The sequence below is a fragment of the Ranitomeya imitator genome, chromosome 1 (assembly GCF_032444005.1).
Source record: "Ranitomeya imitator isolate aRanImi1 chromosome 1, aRanImi1.pri, whole genome shotgun sequence".
In the NCBI taxonomy this organism is placed as follows: Eukaryota; Metazoa; Chordata; class Amphibia; order Anura; family Dendrobatidae; genus Ranitomeya; species Ranitomeya imitator.
Window position 1 is genome coordinate 850553304 of NC_091282.1, and position 19858 is coordinate 850573161.

Genomic DNA, 19858 nt, shown 5'->3' on the forward strand with positions numbered 1-19858 from the left:
AAAATTCCAAGTGCGGTGAAATTGCAAAAAAAGTGCAGCCCCACACTAGTTTTTTGTTTGGCTTTTTTTGCTAGGTTCACTAAATGCCAAAACTGACCTGACATTATGATTCTCCAGGTCAGTATGAGTTCATAGACACCTAACATGACTAGGTTATTTTTTACCTAAGTGGTGAAAAAAAATTCCAAACTTTGCTTTAAAAAAACAAAAAATTGCGCCATTTTCCGATACTCGTAGCGTCTCCATTTTTCATGATCTGGGGTCGGTTGAGGGCTTATTTTTTGCGTGCTGAGATGTAATTTTTAATGATAGCATTTTGGTGCAGATACGTTCTTTTGATCGCCCGTTATTGCATTTTAATGCAATGTCGTGGCAACCAAAAAAACGTAATTCTGGCATTTCAAATTTTTTTCTCGCTACGCCGTTTAGCGATCAGGTTAATGCTTTTTTTTAATTGATAGATCGGGCGATTCTGAACGCGGTGATACCAAATATATGTAGATTTGATTTTTTTTATTGATTTATTTTGATTGGGGCGAAAGGGGGGTGATTTAAACTTTTATATTTTTTTATTTTTTTCACATTTTTTTCTAACTTTTGTCATGCTTCAATAGCTTCCATGGGAGGCTAGAAGCAGGCACAACGCGGTCGCCTCTGCTACATAGCAGCGATCTGATGTTCGCTGCTAGGTAGCAGAAAATCAGGTGTGCTGTGAGCGCCGACCACAGGGTGGTGCTCACAGCTACCGGCGATCAGTAACCATAGAGGTCTCTATGGTTACAATGTACAAGCATCGCCGACCTCCGATCATGTGACGGGGGTCGGCGATGCCGTCATTTCCGGCCACCCGGCCGGATGTGGTCGTTAAATGCCGCTGTCTGTGTTTGACAGCGGCATTTAACTAGTTAATAGGCGCGGGCAGATCGCGATTCTGCCCGCGCCTATTACGGGCACATGTCAGCTGTTCAAAACAGCTGACATGTCCCGGCTTTGATGCGGGCTCACCGCCGGAGCCCGCATCAAAGAGGGGCTTCTGACCTCGGACGTACTATCCTGTCCGAGGTTAGAAAGGGGTTAAAGGGTTAAATGAAAAACAGCAACATAGGGCCAAAAGTATAATAATAATGTTTACCACATGAAGTATAATAGCAATAATTGGTACTGTATAGATAAAGTAGGAAAGAAGTATGGCAAAAAACATACATAGGGATAATAGATTTTATACCACTAGGATAAGAGGGATAAAGTGTTCCATTTGTGAGCAGGTTGTGGGATGTAGTAATGGACAGAAGGCAGAGCAAGAGTTAAAGTTAACTTTACTAATACAGGGGTATACTCCACGCAGGGAGGGGAAAGTAGAGGCAGGGGTGTATCTGGTGATAGGAGCACTATAGGTGCGCTGGGGGATGTAATGAGGGCAAAATATAGCAACTGTTCATTAAGGATAAACTAGGTTCTAATGGTGGTGCCAACACGGTCGGCACGTGATGAATCCAGTGTCGTCCTGCAGGCGTTGATGGTCCGTTCCTGGCGATGGGTCCTTGACATCTTGCACGTGGTCCTGGGTCCAGGATGTGAGTTGAGAGTGAAGAGCGGACTCCAACACTGCTTGGGCTTAACAAAACTCAGCAGAAATAGGCAGGTCAGAAAGGGAACAGTTCTCGGTAAGACAACTGGGGTTTCTTAAGCGGCATGCACGCGTTAGTTACTGGCCCGTAGCGTCGGATACCTGGAATAGTGGGAGCCGACGGGCAAAATACATTTCTCCGGTCACAGTCTATATAAGTCACAGCAGGGATAATATAGTGTGGGCCTGCACTGCCACGGTGCTCAGAGGATGGCGCACCAAACTTCCCCTGCTGCGCGCTGCATGCTCCCGCCAAACCTCTCCTTTTTGCACGCTCTTCCCATTTTATACTAGCTATGCCCCCTGCTGTCTAGTGCAAAGCTCAATCTGAGTCTCTAAGCTTTCCCCCAGACAACAAAGGGGACAGTCCCAACAGTTCTGGACCCGGCGCAAGAAAGGTACCCCCTATCCTGTGCCTCTTCTTACACATTAACTATGTGCCTAATTGGTATTGATCATCCTATGTAAACTAGGAAGATATCTTGACATTTAACATATGCATACCTCACAGCACTATATAAAATAATGTATAACGCACAAAGATAAATGCAGCAGGGCATGCAAGAGAAATGTCAAGACATATACAATGACCTAAGGAATTGCATTGGCATAAATTTTGTGCATAATATTCTGCAATATAATAAAACAGTATATTGAGTTCAAATCAGTGAAGCAAAATATGCGAGAACAATATCAAAGCACATATCTAGCATATATGCAAAATCATTGAGGCTCATACTAATCACAATAAACACTATGTAAGGTGTTCCCAAGGGTAACACTAGAAATAAAGATCAAATAGGGACAATACCTTGAGACATGGTGTATGAGCACAGTTAGGAGGAGCACAAAAGGAGGCACATTTTACTTCGTCAGGAGAGGTAGGAGCATGTTCACACTGGCCATTAAATAGACCCTGAGAAAGATACAAGATGAAAATATACCCTGCTGTAAGCAAATAAATAAAAGCAATAGTGAATATAAACAGCATAAGGCCATCCCACCAGGGTCCAGATGCACCCAAATCGGGATGATCCTAACATCTAGCATTAAAATCTTACTATGTGTCAAATATGACCTCAGTGTGAATAAGGGCTGAACAGGAGCGTATCCCGGACATGGATACTCAGTAATAGGAAGCTATATAAACGTAATGTCCAGTTCAAAGAAAGGGAAACCACACCATTACCTACAGAAACCTGGAACTTGGAAAAATGTAACTGGAGTATACGTTAGTATGCACGCAAAGTACAGGAGCATGTTCACATTGGCCATTGTGTTTAATTTTGCAGGCATATCAACTTATAGTCTGGTTAATTTTTGGGGTTAAGTTTCAGGTTTCTGCACTCAGTGCAGGTAAGGGTGTGGCCTCCCTTTGTTTGAGCTGGATATTTCGTATATATAGCTTCCCATTGCTGAGTGGGCATCCATATACCAGACCAGATCCTGCTCAGCACTTATCCACATTGACACATGGTAAGGTTTTAATACTAGAGATAAGGAGCATCCCAAATTGGGTATACCTTGATGCTGATGGAATGGCTTTTACTCTTTTTTTTTTAAATCAAAAACGGTGTTTACTAAGAACCACATGTTATTTATATGCACTATTCCTTTTACTTATGTACTGTGCTTACAGCAGGGTATTTGTTCATTTTGTTTCTATCTTAGGTTTTTGAAAGCATTAGCTCTATTCATTCTCTGATATATTGAACAATATGTACAATTTTGACAAACTGAAGATGGGTTTGGATGAATTGACAACAAGGTATCTTTCTACTAGTTACAATCCCTTTCATCTTTCCTGGGACAGATTAGTATATGACTCCTTTGTTCTGTATGTCAACAGCTGACACATTGCAGCTTATCTCTGGGATAGATCGGTAGTCCAAAATCAGACTTGCGTGATCGACATCTCCTTGATCGACCATCAGTCATCCAGTGTAACTATACTATTAAGTCTGTCAGAGGCCACAGGCTCAAAAAGTCTACTTCAGACAAACTTGGCACAAGCCACTGCATTTGGCAGATTATTACTACTATTATTATTATTATTATTTATTCCAGAGGAATCTTGACTTTGCCCTTTAGTCCCTGTACAGGGATCTGGTATTACAACAGAGTCCATTGGATTGCTTTATAAAAAGCCTGCTGGCCAGAGGAATGGTCCACAAGCAAGAGGGGTCGTCATGCAGGGTCAAAATCAAGAAATCATGTTAGGAACAAAATCAGAAGGCAAGGGGATGTTCAAATTACAAACCGAGGTCAAACAACAGGATATACAAAAAACACACAGGAGGTAAAAATCAGAGAGAGCAGGAGAACTATCTAAATAACTGGCAGCCATAGACTGCCTGCTCGGGTTTATATTGAAGAGATCACCACTCACGGCTCCCAGCAGAGAGCTAATTACCTATCAGCACACTGCAGCAAAACACAAGTGGACAGGAAATGGCCAACTAGTCAGAGCAATCAATAACTAAACTGCCACACACTGCCGACTTCCAACAATAACTGTGGTAGTAATGCGACGCGACCAAGGCAGGGATTACAACAGTATGTTTAGAAACGGATGAGACATATACACATTAGACCATCTGCAAAACCCGTCGATATTGACAAGTTCAGTCGACATTAGTCCAAAGTGTATGGATCCTGTAATGTGTACATACAATAAGATATATCTTCCTGGGGTGTTGCAAAAGTCAGGAATTCTCAAATATTAGTTCCTTTAGACAAAGGTTATTACGAAACATTCACATGTTAATATGTATGTGAAGAATGAGTATCTTGTACAAGGTGGACATGACTGTCCATAAAACTGTTCATTACGTTACATGTATGACGTAATCTGCAAGTAATGTTGTTCTAACTGATGTTGGGTCTAAGGCTAAACGATGTTCAGCATGTCTGCATGGGAGCTCGAATAGTCTGAAAATAGATAATCCAGATGGACAGGCAGTAATAAGACTATTATAGGTGGCAAAATACTAATTTTTAGGTAATGGACCTTGGATAAGATACAAACCCATAGGACCAGTAAAAATATTCTAAATTATATATTTAGTGGAAAAACTTATCTCTAACAGAAGAAAGACAGAAATGTATTTTACCTTGTGGAAACCCTAAACTTTGCATCTCAGTGGTATACCCTCATCTGGCAAGCCACTTTCCTGTTCAGCCCCCTGTTCAGACAGTGTTTGGACCACATATGACATTGTGTGCCAAAACTTTGTCTCACATTTCTTGCGCACATTAAGCAAACTGATAGGTGGGGTAAATTAAAACCAGATAAGCTAAAGATTGTTTATTGAACACATGAAACCCCATGATAAATTTGCAGCATTTTAGGAATTAGCAGTATTGATAAAAATGCCCCAACATACAGTATGAGTGCCACTATTAAGTTCTGAATTATCCAGAACTGCAATTTCCTTTCTGGTTTGTCAGTTCTGTTATGGTAGAGATGCAACTTGGTTACTTAGGTTATTTTATTACTATGAAAGTGTCATCGGTTTTCTATATACACTATTTAAACAAAACTTTGTGACAACTACACATTACACCTACAAGAGCTTTATGACATCCCATTCTAAATCCATAGGCATTAACCCCTTTACCCCCAAGGGTGGTTTGCATGTTAATGACCGGCCCAATTTTTACAATTCTGACCACTGTCCCTTTATGAGGTTGTAACTCTAGAACACTTCAACGGATCCCGGTGATTCTGACACTGTTTTCTCATGACATATTGTACTTCATGATAGTGGTAAAATTTATTTGATATTACCTGCGTTTATTTGTGAAAAAAATGGAAATTTGGCTAAAATTTTGCAATTTTTCAACTTTGAATTTTTAGGCAATTAAATCACAGAGATACAGTACAGACCAAAAGTTTGGACACACCTTCTCATTTAAAGATTTTTCTGTATTTTCATGACTATGAAAATTGTAAATTCACACTGAAGGCATCAAAACTATAAATTAACACATGTGGAATTATATACTTAACAAAAAAGTGTGAAACAACTGAAATTATGTCTTATATTCTAGGTTCTTCAAAGTAGCCACCTTTTGCTTTGATGACTGCTTTGCACACTCTTGGCATTCTCTTGATGAGCTTCAAGAGATAGTCACCGGAAATGGCTTTCACTTCACAGGTGTGCCCTCTCAGGTTCAATAAGTGGGATTTCTTGCCTCATAAATGGCGTTGGGACCATCAGTTGTGTTGAGCAGAAGTCTGGTGGATACACAGCTGATTGTCCTACTGAATAGACAGTTAGAATTTGTATTATGGCAAGAAAAAAGCAGCTAAGTAAAGAAAAACGAGTTGCTATCACTACTTTAAGAAATGAAGGTCAGTCAGTCCGAAAAATTGGGAAAACTCCGAAAAGTGTCCCCAAGTACAGTGGCAAAACCATTAGGTGCTACAAAGAAGCTGGCTCCCATGAGGACCGCCCCAGGAAAGGAAGACCAAGAGTCACCTCTGCTTCTGAGTATAAGTTTATCCAAGTCACCAGCCTCAGAAATCGCAGGTTAACAGCAGCTCAGATTAGAGACCAGGTCAATGCCACACAGTTCTAGCAGCAGACACATCTCTACAACAACTGTTAAGAGGAGACTTTGTGCAGCAGGCCTTCATGGTAAATAAGCTGCTAGGAAACCACTGCTAAGGACAGGCAACAAGCAGAAGAGACTTGTTTTGGCTAAAGAACACAAGGAATGGACATTAGACCAGTGGAAATCTGTGCTTTGGTCTGATGAGTCCAAATTTGAGATCTTTGGTTCTAACCACCTTGTCTTTGTGCGATGCAGAAAAGGTGAACGGGTGGACTCTACATGCCTGGTTCCCACTGTGAAGCATGGAGGAGGAGGTGTGATGGTATGGGGGTGCTTTGTTGGTGACACTGTTGGGGATTTCTTCAAAATTGAAGGCATACTGAACCAGCATGGCTACCACAGCATCTTGCAGCGGCATGCTATTCCATCCGGTTTGCGTTTAGTTGGACCATCATTTATTTTTCAACAGGACAATGACCCCAAACACACCTCCAGGCTGTGTAAAGGCTATTTGACCAAGAAGGAGAGTGATGGGGTGCTACACCAGATGACCTGGCCTCCACAGTCACCAGTCCTGAATCCAATCAAGATGGTTTGGGGTGAGCTGGACCGCAGAGTGAAGTCAAAAGGGCCAACAAGTGCTAAGCATCTCTGAGAACTCCTTCAAGATTGTTGGAAGACCATTTCCAGTGACTATCTCTTGAAGCTCATCAAGAGAATGCCAAGAGTGTGCAGAGCAGTCATCAAAGCAAAAGGTGGCTACTTTGAAGAACCTAGAATATAAGACACATTTTCATTTGTTTCACACTTTTTTGTTAAGTATATAATTCCACATGTGTTAATTCATAGTTTTGATGCCTTCAGTGTGAATTTACAATTTTCATAGTCATGAAAATGCAGAAAAATCTTTAAATGAGAAGGTGTGTCCAAACTTTTGGTCTGTACTGTATGTCACACAAAATACCTAATAAGTAACATATCCCACATGTCTACTTTACATCAGCACAATTTTGGAACCAAAATTTTCTTTTGTTAGGGAGTTATAAGGGTTAAAAGGTGACCAGCAATTTCTCATTTTTACAACACCATTTTTTTTAGGGACCACATCACATTTGAAGTCATTTTGAGGGGTCTATATGATAGAAAATAACCAAATGTGACACCATTCTAAAAACTGCACCCCTCAAGGTGCTCAAAACCACATTCAAGGAGTTTATTAACCCTTCAGGTGTTTCACAGGAATTTTTGGAATGTTTAAATAAAAATGAACATTTAACTTTTTTTCACAAAAAATTTATTCAGCTCCAATTTGGTTTATTTTACCAAGGGTAACAGGAGAAAATGGACCCCAAAAGTTGTTGTACCATTTGTCCTGAGTACGCCAATACCCCATATGTGGGGATAAACACCTGTTTGGGCGCATGGCAGAGTTCGGAAGCGAAGGAGCGCCATTTGACTTTTCAATGCAAAATTGACTGGAATTGAGATGGGACGCCATGTTGCGTTTGGAGAGCCCCTGATGTGCCTAAACATTGAAACCTCCCATAAGTGACACCATTTTGGAGAGTAGACCCCCCAAGGAACTTATCTAGATATGTGGTGAGCACTTTGACCCATTAAGTGATACACAGAAGTTTATAATGCAGAGCCGTAAAAATAAAAAATCATATTTTTTCACAAAAATGATCTTTTTGCCCCCAATTTTTTATTTTCCCAAGGGTAAGAGAAGAAATTGGATGCCAAAAGTTGTTGTACAATTTGTCCTGAGTACGCTGATACCCCATATGTGGGGGGGAACCAACGTTTGAGTGCATGCGAGAGCTCGGAAGGGAAGGAGCGCCATTTGGAATGCAGACTTAGATGGAATGGTCTGCAGGCGTCACATTGCGTTTGCAGAGCCCCTAATGTACCTAAACAGTAGAAACCCCCCACAAGTGACCCGATATTGGAAACTAGACCCCCCAAGGAACTTATCTAGATGTGTTGTGAGAACTTTGAACCCCCAAGTGTTTCACTACAGTTTATAACACAGAGCCATGAAAATAAAAAATCCTTTTTTTCCACAAAAATAATTTATTAGACCCCAGTTTTGTATTTTTCAAAGGGTAACAGTTGAAATTGAACCCCAAAAGATGTTGTCCAATGTGTCCTGAGTACGCTGATACCCTAAATGTTGGGGTAAACCCCTGTTTGGGTGCACGAGAGAGCTCGGAAGGGAAGGAGCACTGTTTTACTTTTTCAACGCAGAATTGGCTGGAATTAAGATCGGACGCCATGTCGCATTTGGAGAGCCCCTGATGTGCCTAAACAGTGGAAACCCTCAATTATAACTGATACCCTAATCCAAACACACCCCTAATCCTAATCTCAACGGTAACCCTAACCACACCACTATTCCTGTAACACCCTTAACCCTAATCCCAACCCTATTCCCAACCGTAAATGTAATCCAAACCCTAACCCTAACTTTAGCCCCAACCCTAACTTTAGCCCCAACCCTAACTGTAGCTCTAACCCTAGCCCCAACCCTAACCCTGGCCTAACCCTAGCCCTAACCCTAGCCCTAACCCTAGCTCTATCCCTAGCCCTAGCCCTAACCCTAGCCCTAACCCTAATGGGACAATTGAAATAAATACATTTTTTTAATTTTTAAATTTTTCCCTAACTAAGGGGGTAATGAAGGGGGGTTTGATTTACTATTTATAGCGGGTTTTCTAGCAGATTTTATGATTGGCAGCTGTCACACACTAAAAGACGCTTTTTATTACCACATTTTGAGAGCTATAATTTTTCCATATTTTGGTCTACAGTCATGTGAGGTCTTGTTTTTTGCGGGACGAGTTGACATTTTATTGGTAACATTTTCGGGCACGTGACATTTTTTGATCGCTTTTTATTTTTGTGAGGCAGAATGACCAAAAACCAGCTATTCATGAATTTCTATTGGGGGGGGGTTTATACCGCTCCGTGTTTGGTAAAATGGATAAAGCAGTTTTATTCTTCGGGTCAGTATGATTAGAGCAATACATCATTTATATTTTTTTTATGTTTTGGCGCTTTTATACGATAAAAAATATTTTATAGGAAAAATAATTATTTTTGCATCGCCTTATTCTGAGGACTATAACTTTTTTATTTTTCGCTGATGATGCTGTATGGTGACTCGTTTTGTTGCAGGACAAGATGACGTTTTCAGCGGTACTATGGTTATTAATATCCATCCTTTTGGTGACCGCTCCTGGCACATAGTGCCGGATGTCAGCTGCGATAGTCAGCTGACACCCGGCCGCGATTGGCCGCGCTCCCCCGTGAGCGCGGCTGATCGCGCTGGACGTACTATTCCGTCCTTGGGAAGTAGGGCCCACCCCACATGGACTGAATAGTACGTCCAATGGTGGAAAGGGGTTAATATTGAGTTGGTCTGCTCTCTACAGCTAAAACAACTTCCAATCTTCTGTGAAGGATTTCCACAAAATTTTGGAGTATGTCTTTGGGTAGTTTTGCATGTTCACTCAGAGGAGCATTTGTTTCCTGGCTTGCAATCTACATTCTAGTTCATCCCTAAGGTGAATGATGGGGGGAAGGGAAGTCGGGAAAGGTTCTATATTGGCCAGCCAAGTTCTTCTACACCAATCTCACCCAGTGCACCTTTATTGACCTTACATTGAAGAGTAGGGCACAATCATGCTGGAAAAGAAAAGAGCCTTCCTTAGACTGTTCTCACAAAGGCATACAATTGATCAAAATATCTTGGTATGCAAAGCATCATCCCAATTCCAAAGTTTAATTTTGGCACAATGGAGTAAAGCAGGTAAAGGTCTCCTGGCATTTGCCAACCAAGCCTCATCTAGCAGACTACCAGATAGAGAAGTATAATTTGTCACTCAGTAGAACACATTTCCTTGGCATTGTGTTTGGTGATATAAGGCTTGCGTGCAGTTGCTTAACCATGGAAGCCCATGCCATGAAGCTCCTGTCACACACTTTTTGTGCTGATGTTAATGCTAGAGGAACTCTGAGGATTGGAACTCTGCAGTTGTGAAGGCCACAAAGCAATAGCATATTTTACCCATTATGCTTCTCAGCACTCAACTCCCCACTCTTTTTAACGTTATGTGATGTACAATTTTGAGACTGAGTTGCTCTAGTACTGTGCCTAAATGCTTCCACTTTTCAATAATACCATTGACAATTGATCACAGAATATTTAGGGGAGAAGCTTTGTGAATTGACTTTTTGGTAGTGGTAATTTCCTATTACAGTACCATGCTCAATTTTATTGATCTCTTTAGAGCAGCCCATTCTTTCATAAATGTATGAAAAGGCTGCCATCATGGCTAAGGGCTGGATTTTACACACCCGTAGCAATGGGAATGAATGAAAACTTGAATTCAATTATTGTTTTTGGAATTATTTTCCATGCCAAGGGACATTATACAAAGTGATTCAAAAATGATGTGGCAAAATTGTAGCCTCGACATTCTTTAACCAAGAGACCAGAATACAAACTTATTAACTTGAAAAGACATGTTATCTATTTTGTCTATACACTACAAATCTTCAAAGTGATTTTCATTGGTGACATGGCAGATGTTTAACGTTAGTCCAATTCTGTCCCGTCGTGTGCCAGCTTATCATCGCGTGTGGGCTCCACTGTTTCAGTGTTGGGTTTTCTCAAGTGATTCAGATCCTATAAATGAGGGTTGAGGGGCAGAAATATTGACCTTGATGTTGTCCCACAGAAAAAAGTTGTAGGGTGTTAGATCTGGCAATCATGGAAACTTGTGCAACATTTGTGAATTATTGGTTTTGTCGCATCTGGGCCAATATTCCATAAGCATTAGCAAAGATATAAATGGAAATATGGAGGTATACCATCCCGCTGATATACTGAGTTTAGCAGATCATTCACTATCTGTGGCATAAGTGACATGTCCAGATAGGAGTGGTCAATGAACTTATCCTTTACAGAAAAGAAGGGGCTGTAGACGTTGTGCCTTCTCATTGCACGGAGCATGTTTGCTTTGGGTGAGCTCCTCAAGTGCTCAATAAAGGCACATGGTTGATCTGAGTCCCAAATTCTATCATTGTGATGATTGATTTTTCCGCTGAAGTGGAGGGCTGCTCTATTTCCATCACACCCCGGCACCCCGCTGCATTAATAAAATGTCCATCTTGAGGTGTGCTGTGTGTGTCAAGTGTCTCACCCACCTGTGGGTCAGAAATCCCTTCAGGATACAGAGCTCCGGTCCTTTCCAGGCACACACAAATATAATCAAAGTCCTTGTTCTTTTCCAATAAAACTTTACTGAACTCGGCCCTCTTCATGACAGTTATGGTCCATCCATTTTCACAATACATGAGTAATCCATCTCCTGCGTTCTCCCTGGTCTGCTCCCTAAGCTTTTCTTCCTGCACCGTGGCTCCCCGGCCCGCAGCTTCCTGAACCATCCAGCTAGCTGATACTGAGTGCTCCCCGTCCACTTTCCTCATCTTGGGCGAAAATTCAGGTTGCCTCCGCAATTCCTGTTTGGGCCGTAAGTCCCAGACCTCACAGGAGGTAACCCACAGACTAGCCACTGATTTTTCCAGGCTGCCTCGCTCTCTTAATTCTACACTGTTGCTCTGTTCAGCTTTCTGTCATAACCCCTTCTAGAACAATTCTCCTCACACAGCTTTAGCCCCTCCCACTAACTGAAAATTACCTCAGAAAGGCACTCTCCCTGCCACTACTCTGGCCCCGCCCCCTTTCTCAACTGTCACTACTCCAGCTGAAACCAGTTCTTAACACAATCTAATATCTAACTCTATAGTGCCCTCCAGTGTGTCTAACCCGCAACTACACTGTCATAATCCTTACCAATGCTGACCTACCACTGCCACTGACTGTCCCTATTTTTGTCCCTAACACACAAATATCAGAACAGTGTCAGCAATTATTATATTATACAGTGTCAGCTATCATTTATTACACAGGGCACACAGCAAACACAAAACGTACCCGGTTTCATTAGGGAGGCATTTACAGGAATGCAGGGCCCAAACCAGCTGCCTGCACACCCCCTTACACACCTCTTCCATTCAGCTCTGCCTGCGTCGGCATGCATCCTGCGTACCTATTTTTAACATTGGGTACGCAGGCCATGCGAATGTATGCGGATGCCTCCACATGCGTCATTTTGATGCTGCGCCGAACTGCGTCGAATGCAACATGTTTAATTTTGTTGAGTCGGCGCAGCGTCAAAACGACGCATGCGGAGGCATCCGCATACTTTCACATGGCCTGCGCACCCAATGTTAAATAGGTATGCAGTATGCATGCCGACGTAGGCGGAGCTGAACAAAAGAGGTGTGGCAGTGGGCGGGGGCTTAGTGGAGGAACTACGCAGCCCTCTGCAGCTCTGCCCTACGCAAATGTGAACCTAGCCTCTGAGACTGTTACTTAGTAACTGTAAAGGGTAGGCCACATGGGTGTACAAAATGCAAGGTAAGCCACTGCAGGATATGAGTGCCAAAGAAAGTTGACCATGAAAGGGTTGTATCCAACAGTGTATGTGTCAAACAGAATAAAAATGACATACTCCTTGCAGAGTGATCGAGGTGCTGCCTAATAATTTGCTAGCAATCCGCTTCAAGCATTAGCATATTGTCATAAACATGTACTAATATAGCAAGTATAAACCCAGCATGGTTTATACCAATTGTGTACCTCTGTCGATCGTTTGCCTTTTGTGAGATTATTGACACCACCAAGCTCATTATCTCATGTAACCATCAAGCTTGTTGCCTCTTTGTGAGTAAGTATTGAAATCATCATTTGTGTGTACCTGGATCCTTTCACCATCCCTGAGTGGGGATCCACTCTACCACCAGAGGGTAATACATCCTATAATATTTATAACTAGATGGTGGTCCGATTCTAACGCATCGGGTATTCTAGAATATGTATGTATGTGTGTATATATATATATATATGTATATATATATATATATATATATAGCAGCCACATAGCATATAGCAGACACAGACAGCCACGTAGTATATAGCACAGCCATTGTATCATACAATTATTAGGTTCTGTAGAAGGACGTAGATCTAGGGATTTATTGTGATGGAATATAGGCTGAACTGGATGGAGAAATGTCTTTTTTCGGCCTTACTAACTATGTTATTATGTTACTATGTATATAACACAGCCCACATAATATATAAGCATCCACGCAGTATATAACACAGCCCACGTAGTATATAACACTGCCCACGTAGTATATAACACAGCCCACGTAGTATATAACACAGCCCACATAGTATATAACACTGTGCACATACAGTAGTATATAACACTGCACATGTAGTATATAACACTGACCACGTAGTATATAACACAGCCCACATAGTATATAACACTGCCCACGTAGTATGTAACACTGCCCACATAGTATATAACATTGCCCACATAGTATATAACATTGCCCACATAGTATATAACACAGCCCACGTAGTATATAACACAGCCCACGTAGTATATAACACTGCCCACGTAGTATATAACACTGCCCACGTAGTATATAACACTGTGCATGTAGTAGGTAACACTGCCACGTAGTATATAACACAGCCCACATAGTATATAACACAGCCCATGTAGTATATAACACTGTCCACGAAGTATATAATACTGCCCACATAGTATATAACACTGCCCACATAGTATATAACACTGCCCACGTAGTATATAACACTGCCCACGAAGTATATAATACTGCCCACATAGTATATAACACTGCCCACATAGTATATAACACTGCCCACGTAGTATATAACACTGCCCATGCAGTATATAACAGCCCATGTAGTATATAACACTGCCCACGTAGTACATATAACACAGCCCACGTAGTATATAACACTTCCACGTAGTATATAACACTGCCCACGTAATATATAGCATCCACGCAGTATATAACACAGCCCACGTAGTATATAACACTGCCCACATAGTATATAACACTGCCCACATAGTATATAACACTGCCCACGTAGTATATAACACTGCCCACGTAGTATATAACACAGCCCATGTAGTATATAACACTGCCCACGTAGTATATAACACAGCCCACGTAGTATATAACACAGCCCATATAGTATAAGAAGGGTTTCTGAGGGATGTTATTCTGGATTATCTCAATGAGAATAACTGTTTAACTCCATATCAGCATGGGTTTATGAGAAATCGCTCCTGTCAAACCAATCTAATCAGTTTTTATGAAGAGGTAAGCTATAGGCTGGACCACGGTGAGTCATTGGACGTGGTCTATCTCGATTTTTCCAAAGCGTTTGATACCGTGCCGCACAAGAGGTTGGTACACAAAATGAGAATGCTTGGTCTAGGGGAAAATGTGTGTAAATGGGTTAGTAACTGGCTTAGTGATAGAAAGCAGAGGGTGGTTATAAATGGTATAGTCTCTAACTGGGTCGCTGTGACCAGTGGGGTACCGCAGGGGTCAGTATTGGGACCTGTTCTCTTCAGCATATTCATTAATGATCTGGTAGAAGGTTTACACAGTAAAATATCGATATTTGCAGACGATACAAAACTATGTAAATCAGTTAATACAAGAGAAGATAGTATTCTGCTACAGATGGATCTGGATAAGTTGGAAACTTGGGCTGAAAGGTGGCAGATGAGGTTTAACAATGATAAATGTAAGGTTATACACATGGGAAGAAGGAATCAATATCACCATTACACACTGAATGGGAAACCACTGGGTAAATCTGACAGGGAGAAGGACTTGGGGATCCTAGTTAATGATAAACTTACCTGGAGCATCCAGTGCCAGGCAGCAGCTGCCAAGGCAAACAGGATCATGGGGTGCATTAAAAGAGGTCTGGATACACATGATGAGAGCATTATACTGCCTCTGTACAAATCCCTAGTTAGACCGCACATGGAGTACTGTGTCCAGTTTTGGGCACCGGTGCTCAGGAAGGATATAATGGAACTAGAGAGAGTACAAAGGAGGGCAACAAAATTAATAAAGGGGATGGGAGAACTACAATACCCAGATAGATTAGCGAAATTAGGATTATTTAGTCTAGAAAAAAGACGACTGAGGGGCGATCTAATAACCATGTATAAGTATATAAGGGGACAATACAAATATCTCGCTGAGGATCTGTTTATACCAAGGAAGGTGATGGGCACAAGGGGGCATTCTTTGCGTCTGGAGGAGAGAAGGTTTTTCCACCAACATAGAAGAGGATTCTTTACTGTTAGGGCAGTGAGAATCTGGAATTGCTTGCCTGAGGAGGTGGTGATGGCGAACTCAGTCGAGGGGTTCAAGAGAGGCCTGGATGTCTTCCTGGAGCAGAACAATATTGTATCATACAATTATTAGGTTCTGTAGAAGGACGTAGATCTGGGGATTTATTATGATGGAATATAGGCTGAACTGGATGGACAAATGTATTTTTTCGGCCTTACTAACTATGTTACTATGTTACTATGTATATAACACAGCCCACATAATATATAGCATCCACGCAGTATATAACACAGCCCACGTAGTATATAACACAGCCCACGTAGTATATAACACTGCCACGTAGTATGTAATACTGCGCACGTAGTATATAACACAGCCCATGTAATATATAGCATTCACACATTATATAACACAGCCCACGTAGTATTTAACATTCCCCTCATAGTATATAAAATTGCCCACATAGTATATAACACTGCATGCAGTATGTAACACAGGCCACACAATATATAACACTGCCCACGTAGTATATAGCAGCCTCGCAGTATATAACACAGCCTATGTAGTATATAGCACTGTGGGCACCATATCACTGTTAAAAAAAGAATGAAAATAAAAAATTGTTATATACTCACCCTCTGGCATCCAGCGATGCTGTCCCTATGCACGCGATGCGGCCGCCAGCTTCCGTTCCCAGTGATGCATTGCGAAACTACCCAGGTGACTTAGCGGTCTCACGAGACCGCTACGTCATCATCTCCTGAGACCACAATGCATGGCCCGGAGCGTCGCGATAAGTGGGAAAGGCGACGGAAGGTGAGTATATAATGATTTTTTATTTTTTTTCCTTATTTTTAACATTAGATCTTTTTACTATTGATGCTGCATAGGCAGCATCAATAGTAAAACGTTGGTCACACAGGGTTTATAGCAGCGTTAACAGACTGCGTTACACCGCGGCATAACGCAGTGTAAAGTAGCCATTAACCCTGTGTGAGCACTGACTGGAGGGGAGTATGGAGGGGGCACTGACAGAGTAGGAAGGGGCGAATTCGCGGCCGGACTGTGCCTGTCGCTGATTGTTCACGGCCTCCGGCCGCGACCAATCAGCGACGCGGGGTTTCCGTGACAGACAGACAAAAAGACAAACAGACGGAAGTGCCCCTTAGTCGATTATATATATTGATGGCAGACTACTCTTTCCTTCTCTTCCATAAAGGGGCTCCACCATACACAACCCAACTTAACAAGTTACGTTTTCTAGTTGCATAGTGGCATAGAATATAAAACGTACTTTATATGGATAATAATAGTTCTCCATGGAGTGCTACGATAATATTTTGTTTACTCCAGTGGCATTATGAAAGCACACTGATATTTTCAAGGCTCCAGTGAAAAATTGCCATTGAAAAACAGACGATTCGTAAAAAATGGAAAATGGTAAATGAAAGCAAAAAAAATGGTTAAAATTTATCAAGGTATGTATGACTTTGACAGATGAAAGGTACTAATAAAATGTGAAATTAAAGGGATCTGAAATGAAAAATCTGTAGTCACTGTATGTGTCAAATAGTGACAGTGTGCAATGTGCACACTTTCATGATTTCCCTGCATGTCCTCTGCAGTTGGGCGGTCACATGACTGCTTGTATGTGATTTGCCTACTTGCTGCCATGTGCTGAGTGATCTAATCTGGTTTGTCTCAATTCTTTCTTCTAGTCCTTTTGTGACCACGAGTATACAAATTGCACGCATGTGTCACGCAGGAGAATCGTTACTGTGTGCACATTGTCCACCGTCAGTTTGCAGTCACATAGATTGTGTGCGGACTTTTCATTTCAGACCAGAAAACTACCGTATTTATGTGAGATTTCAGTTGGAAACAAACAGTACGTATTATTGTTACCTTTTTTTGTGTTTTTACTGAACAGAATTATCTGATATTGGTCTTTTGTTTTTAGACACTGCCCTTTTCGAGAGTTATACTCAAGGCGAGATACAAGAACTTGTTTCCACTCTTGTAGAGAGGTACAGCCAGTCAATACACTCTGGAGACGACCCAAGAAACGTTGCCAGGATGAAAAGAGCCCGTGTGCGCAAACAGCCTTGTACCATAAAAGAGCTCGAAGTGAGAGTCAGCGAGCTTGGTCTGGGATACATATCCGATGAAACCGTTCTGTTCCGCTATTGCACTGGGACGTGCGAAGCTGCTGTACGCAACTATGACCTCTCTCTACAGAGCATCCGAGGCAAAAAGAAGATAAAAAAGGATAAAGTCAGGGCCAAACCTTGCTGCAGGCCTCTCACATACGATGATGATATTTCTTTCTTGGACGCCAAAAATCATTACCACACTATCAAAGAGGTATCAGCCAAGGATTGCGGCTGTGTTTGACAAGTATCGAGATTGAAAGCAAAAACAGAGAACATAGACACACTCCAGACTGTAAGGCTTCAACCCATGGAGACAGGAGATTGCGATTTTTATTTCTACCTCATTGAATTGTATACATTGAGATATGATTCCTTTAAAGACAATTTTTGGTTGCAAGTGTCTGAAATAACTTAATGGAGTAGAGGATTTAGTAGTAAGAATGTCCATGGCAAGAAACACGATAACGAGTAGGACCCAAGCTTGCGTCAGATTTGTATTGCATGTGGGCTTGGCTGGTGCCCTCTGAGAAAAATATTTTGCTTTGTTCCCAACAACCAAAGGACGGATCTTTTTTTCTTCTAACTAAAAAAAATTAATTTCCCCAACTAAATTATGTACAGCAAATTTCTATTCACATTTTCTCCATTTGGAGTTGGGATCTCTGTACACCAAGTGAAGCCGTCACGTGCCAAAACTCAAGCTTTTACATCTGCAACTTATGACAAAGACTTTAAAGCGTATATCATTTCTTACTATCACAAGTAGCCTGAAGGCACCAGGTTATTAGCTTTATTTAATTATATACATGTACATTTTGCCTGTAAATGTCAGTAAACGCCTAAATATATGAGTTAATGTAATGTCTGCATTGGTAATATTTATGAGTATTGAATATGGTCCGGGATCTGGTAATGATATGACAAGATAGAGACCCTTTCATTTTTATTTATGTTGAGTTATGAATGAAGAATTTCCACCCAAATTGTAAAATTAGCTAGGTAGCAATAGCTTGAGTTTGGTTGTTATATTTTGTCTACTTACCGAGATATGGCTATTTTTTGGAAAAGTTCATATTGGCTAACACTTTAAGGGAATCTGCCACCAGGTTTTTGCTACCCCATCTAACCGTAAGCACAAAAACCTCAGTGACATATTAATGTCATTAAATAGGGCTATAAGTAGCCCATCCAAGAAAGAGCAAAAAGGTACCCACTCCAGAATATATATATATATATGAAAGGAGAAACAGGAGCATTTAGGTATAATAGGTAAAAAGTATATTTTATTGAAAGTTTATATACAAACACAAATAACCACCCAAAAATGTATATAATGACACTATTTACAGGAAGAGAACAGACAGACCAGGGGGCCAACAATTGCAACTGCCCGATTGTGCATAGAAAAATATATTATGTAAAGTGCCAGTGCAACAGGATATATGAATGGCAAGCAAGCCCTTGCTTGGAACACAAAGAGGGATAAAAACTTACCAAGGGCAGAGGTTGGAGGACCCTGAGCCAGGTGAACGATGACCCCGATGCGCGTTTCACGTGTCTAATGCACCTCTTTCTCAAGGGGAGTTTTTGACCCTCTTTGTGTTCCAATTTGGACTAAGTCATTTGATATCTCTTTCAAGAGGGGCTTGCTTGCCATTCATATATCCTGTTGCACTGGCACTTCACATAATATATTTTTCTATCGGGCAGTTCCCATTGTTGTCCCCTGGTCTGTCTGTTCTCTTCCTGTAAATGGTATCATTATATACATTTTTTGGTGGTTATTTGTGTTTGTATATGAACTTTCAATGAAATATACTTTTTACCTATTATACCTAAATGCTCCTGTTTCTCCTTTCATATACCCATCTAATAGTAGCATGATGTCACTTACTGAACTGCTTGCTACAGTTTTGATTAAATTGCTGCAGATCTAACAATTATCTGAATGCTGAGCTCTGTATAATCCCACCCACACCACTGATTGGCAGCTTTCTGCCTATGCACAGTGTACACAGAAAGCTGCCAATCAGTGGTGTGATGGGGGTTATACAGATCTCATGAATATGGAGGACTACCTAGCAGCAGATTTACTAGCTCTCTAGTGATAATCTCCTGCTGATAAAACAGTGATGCCCTGATTCCAGTGACATATCACTGGAATCAGGCTTTCTATCTCAACATAATGCTGCTCTCAAATGAAGTGGCAAAAACCTGGTGCCAGAATCCATTTAATTAGTTTTAT

General features: G+C 41.3%; 1 protein-coding gene and 1 long non-coding RNA gene across 3 annotated transcripts in view; one reads left to right on the forward strand and one right to left on the reverse strand.

The window, feature by feature from the left end:
- Window positions 1-18830, forward strand: part of LOC138651329 (neurturin-like) — a 428957-nt gene extending 410127 nt beyond the window's left edge. For both annotated transcript variants that reach the window (XM_069741445.1, XM_069741436.1), the window contains one exon: window positions 17421-18830. In XM_069741445.1, the coding sequence (XP_069597546.1) occupies window positions 17421-17854 (434 nt within the window). In that variant the 3' untranslated portion in view covers window positions 17855-18830. The remainder of the gene's footprint in view (window positions 1-17420) is intronic.
- LOC138651341 (uncharacterized) overlaps window positions 1-19858 on the reverse strand; it is a 960960-nt gene that overhangs the window by 686331 nt on the left and 254771 nt on the right. The gene's annotated exons all lie outside the window — the stretch shown is intronic.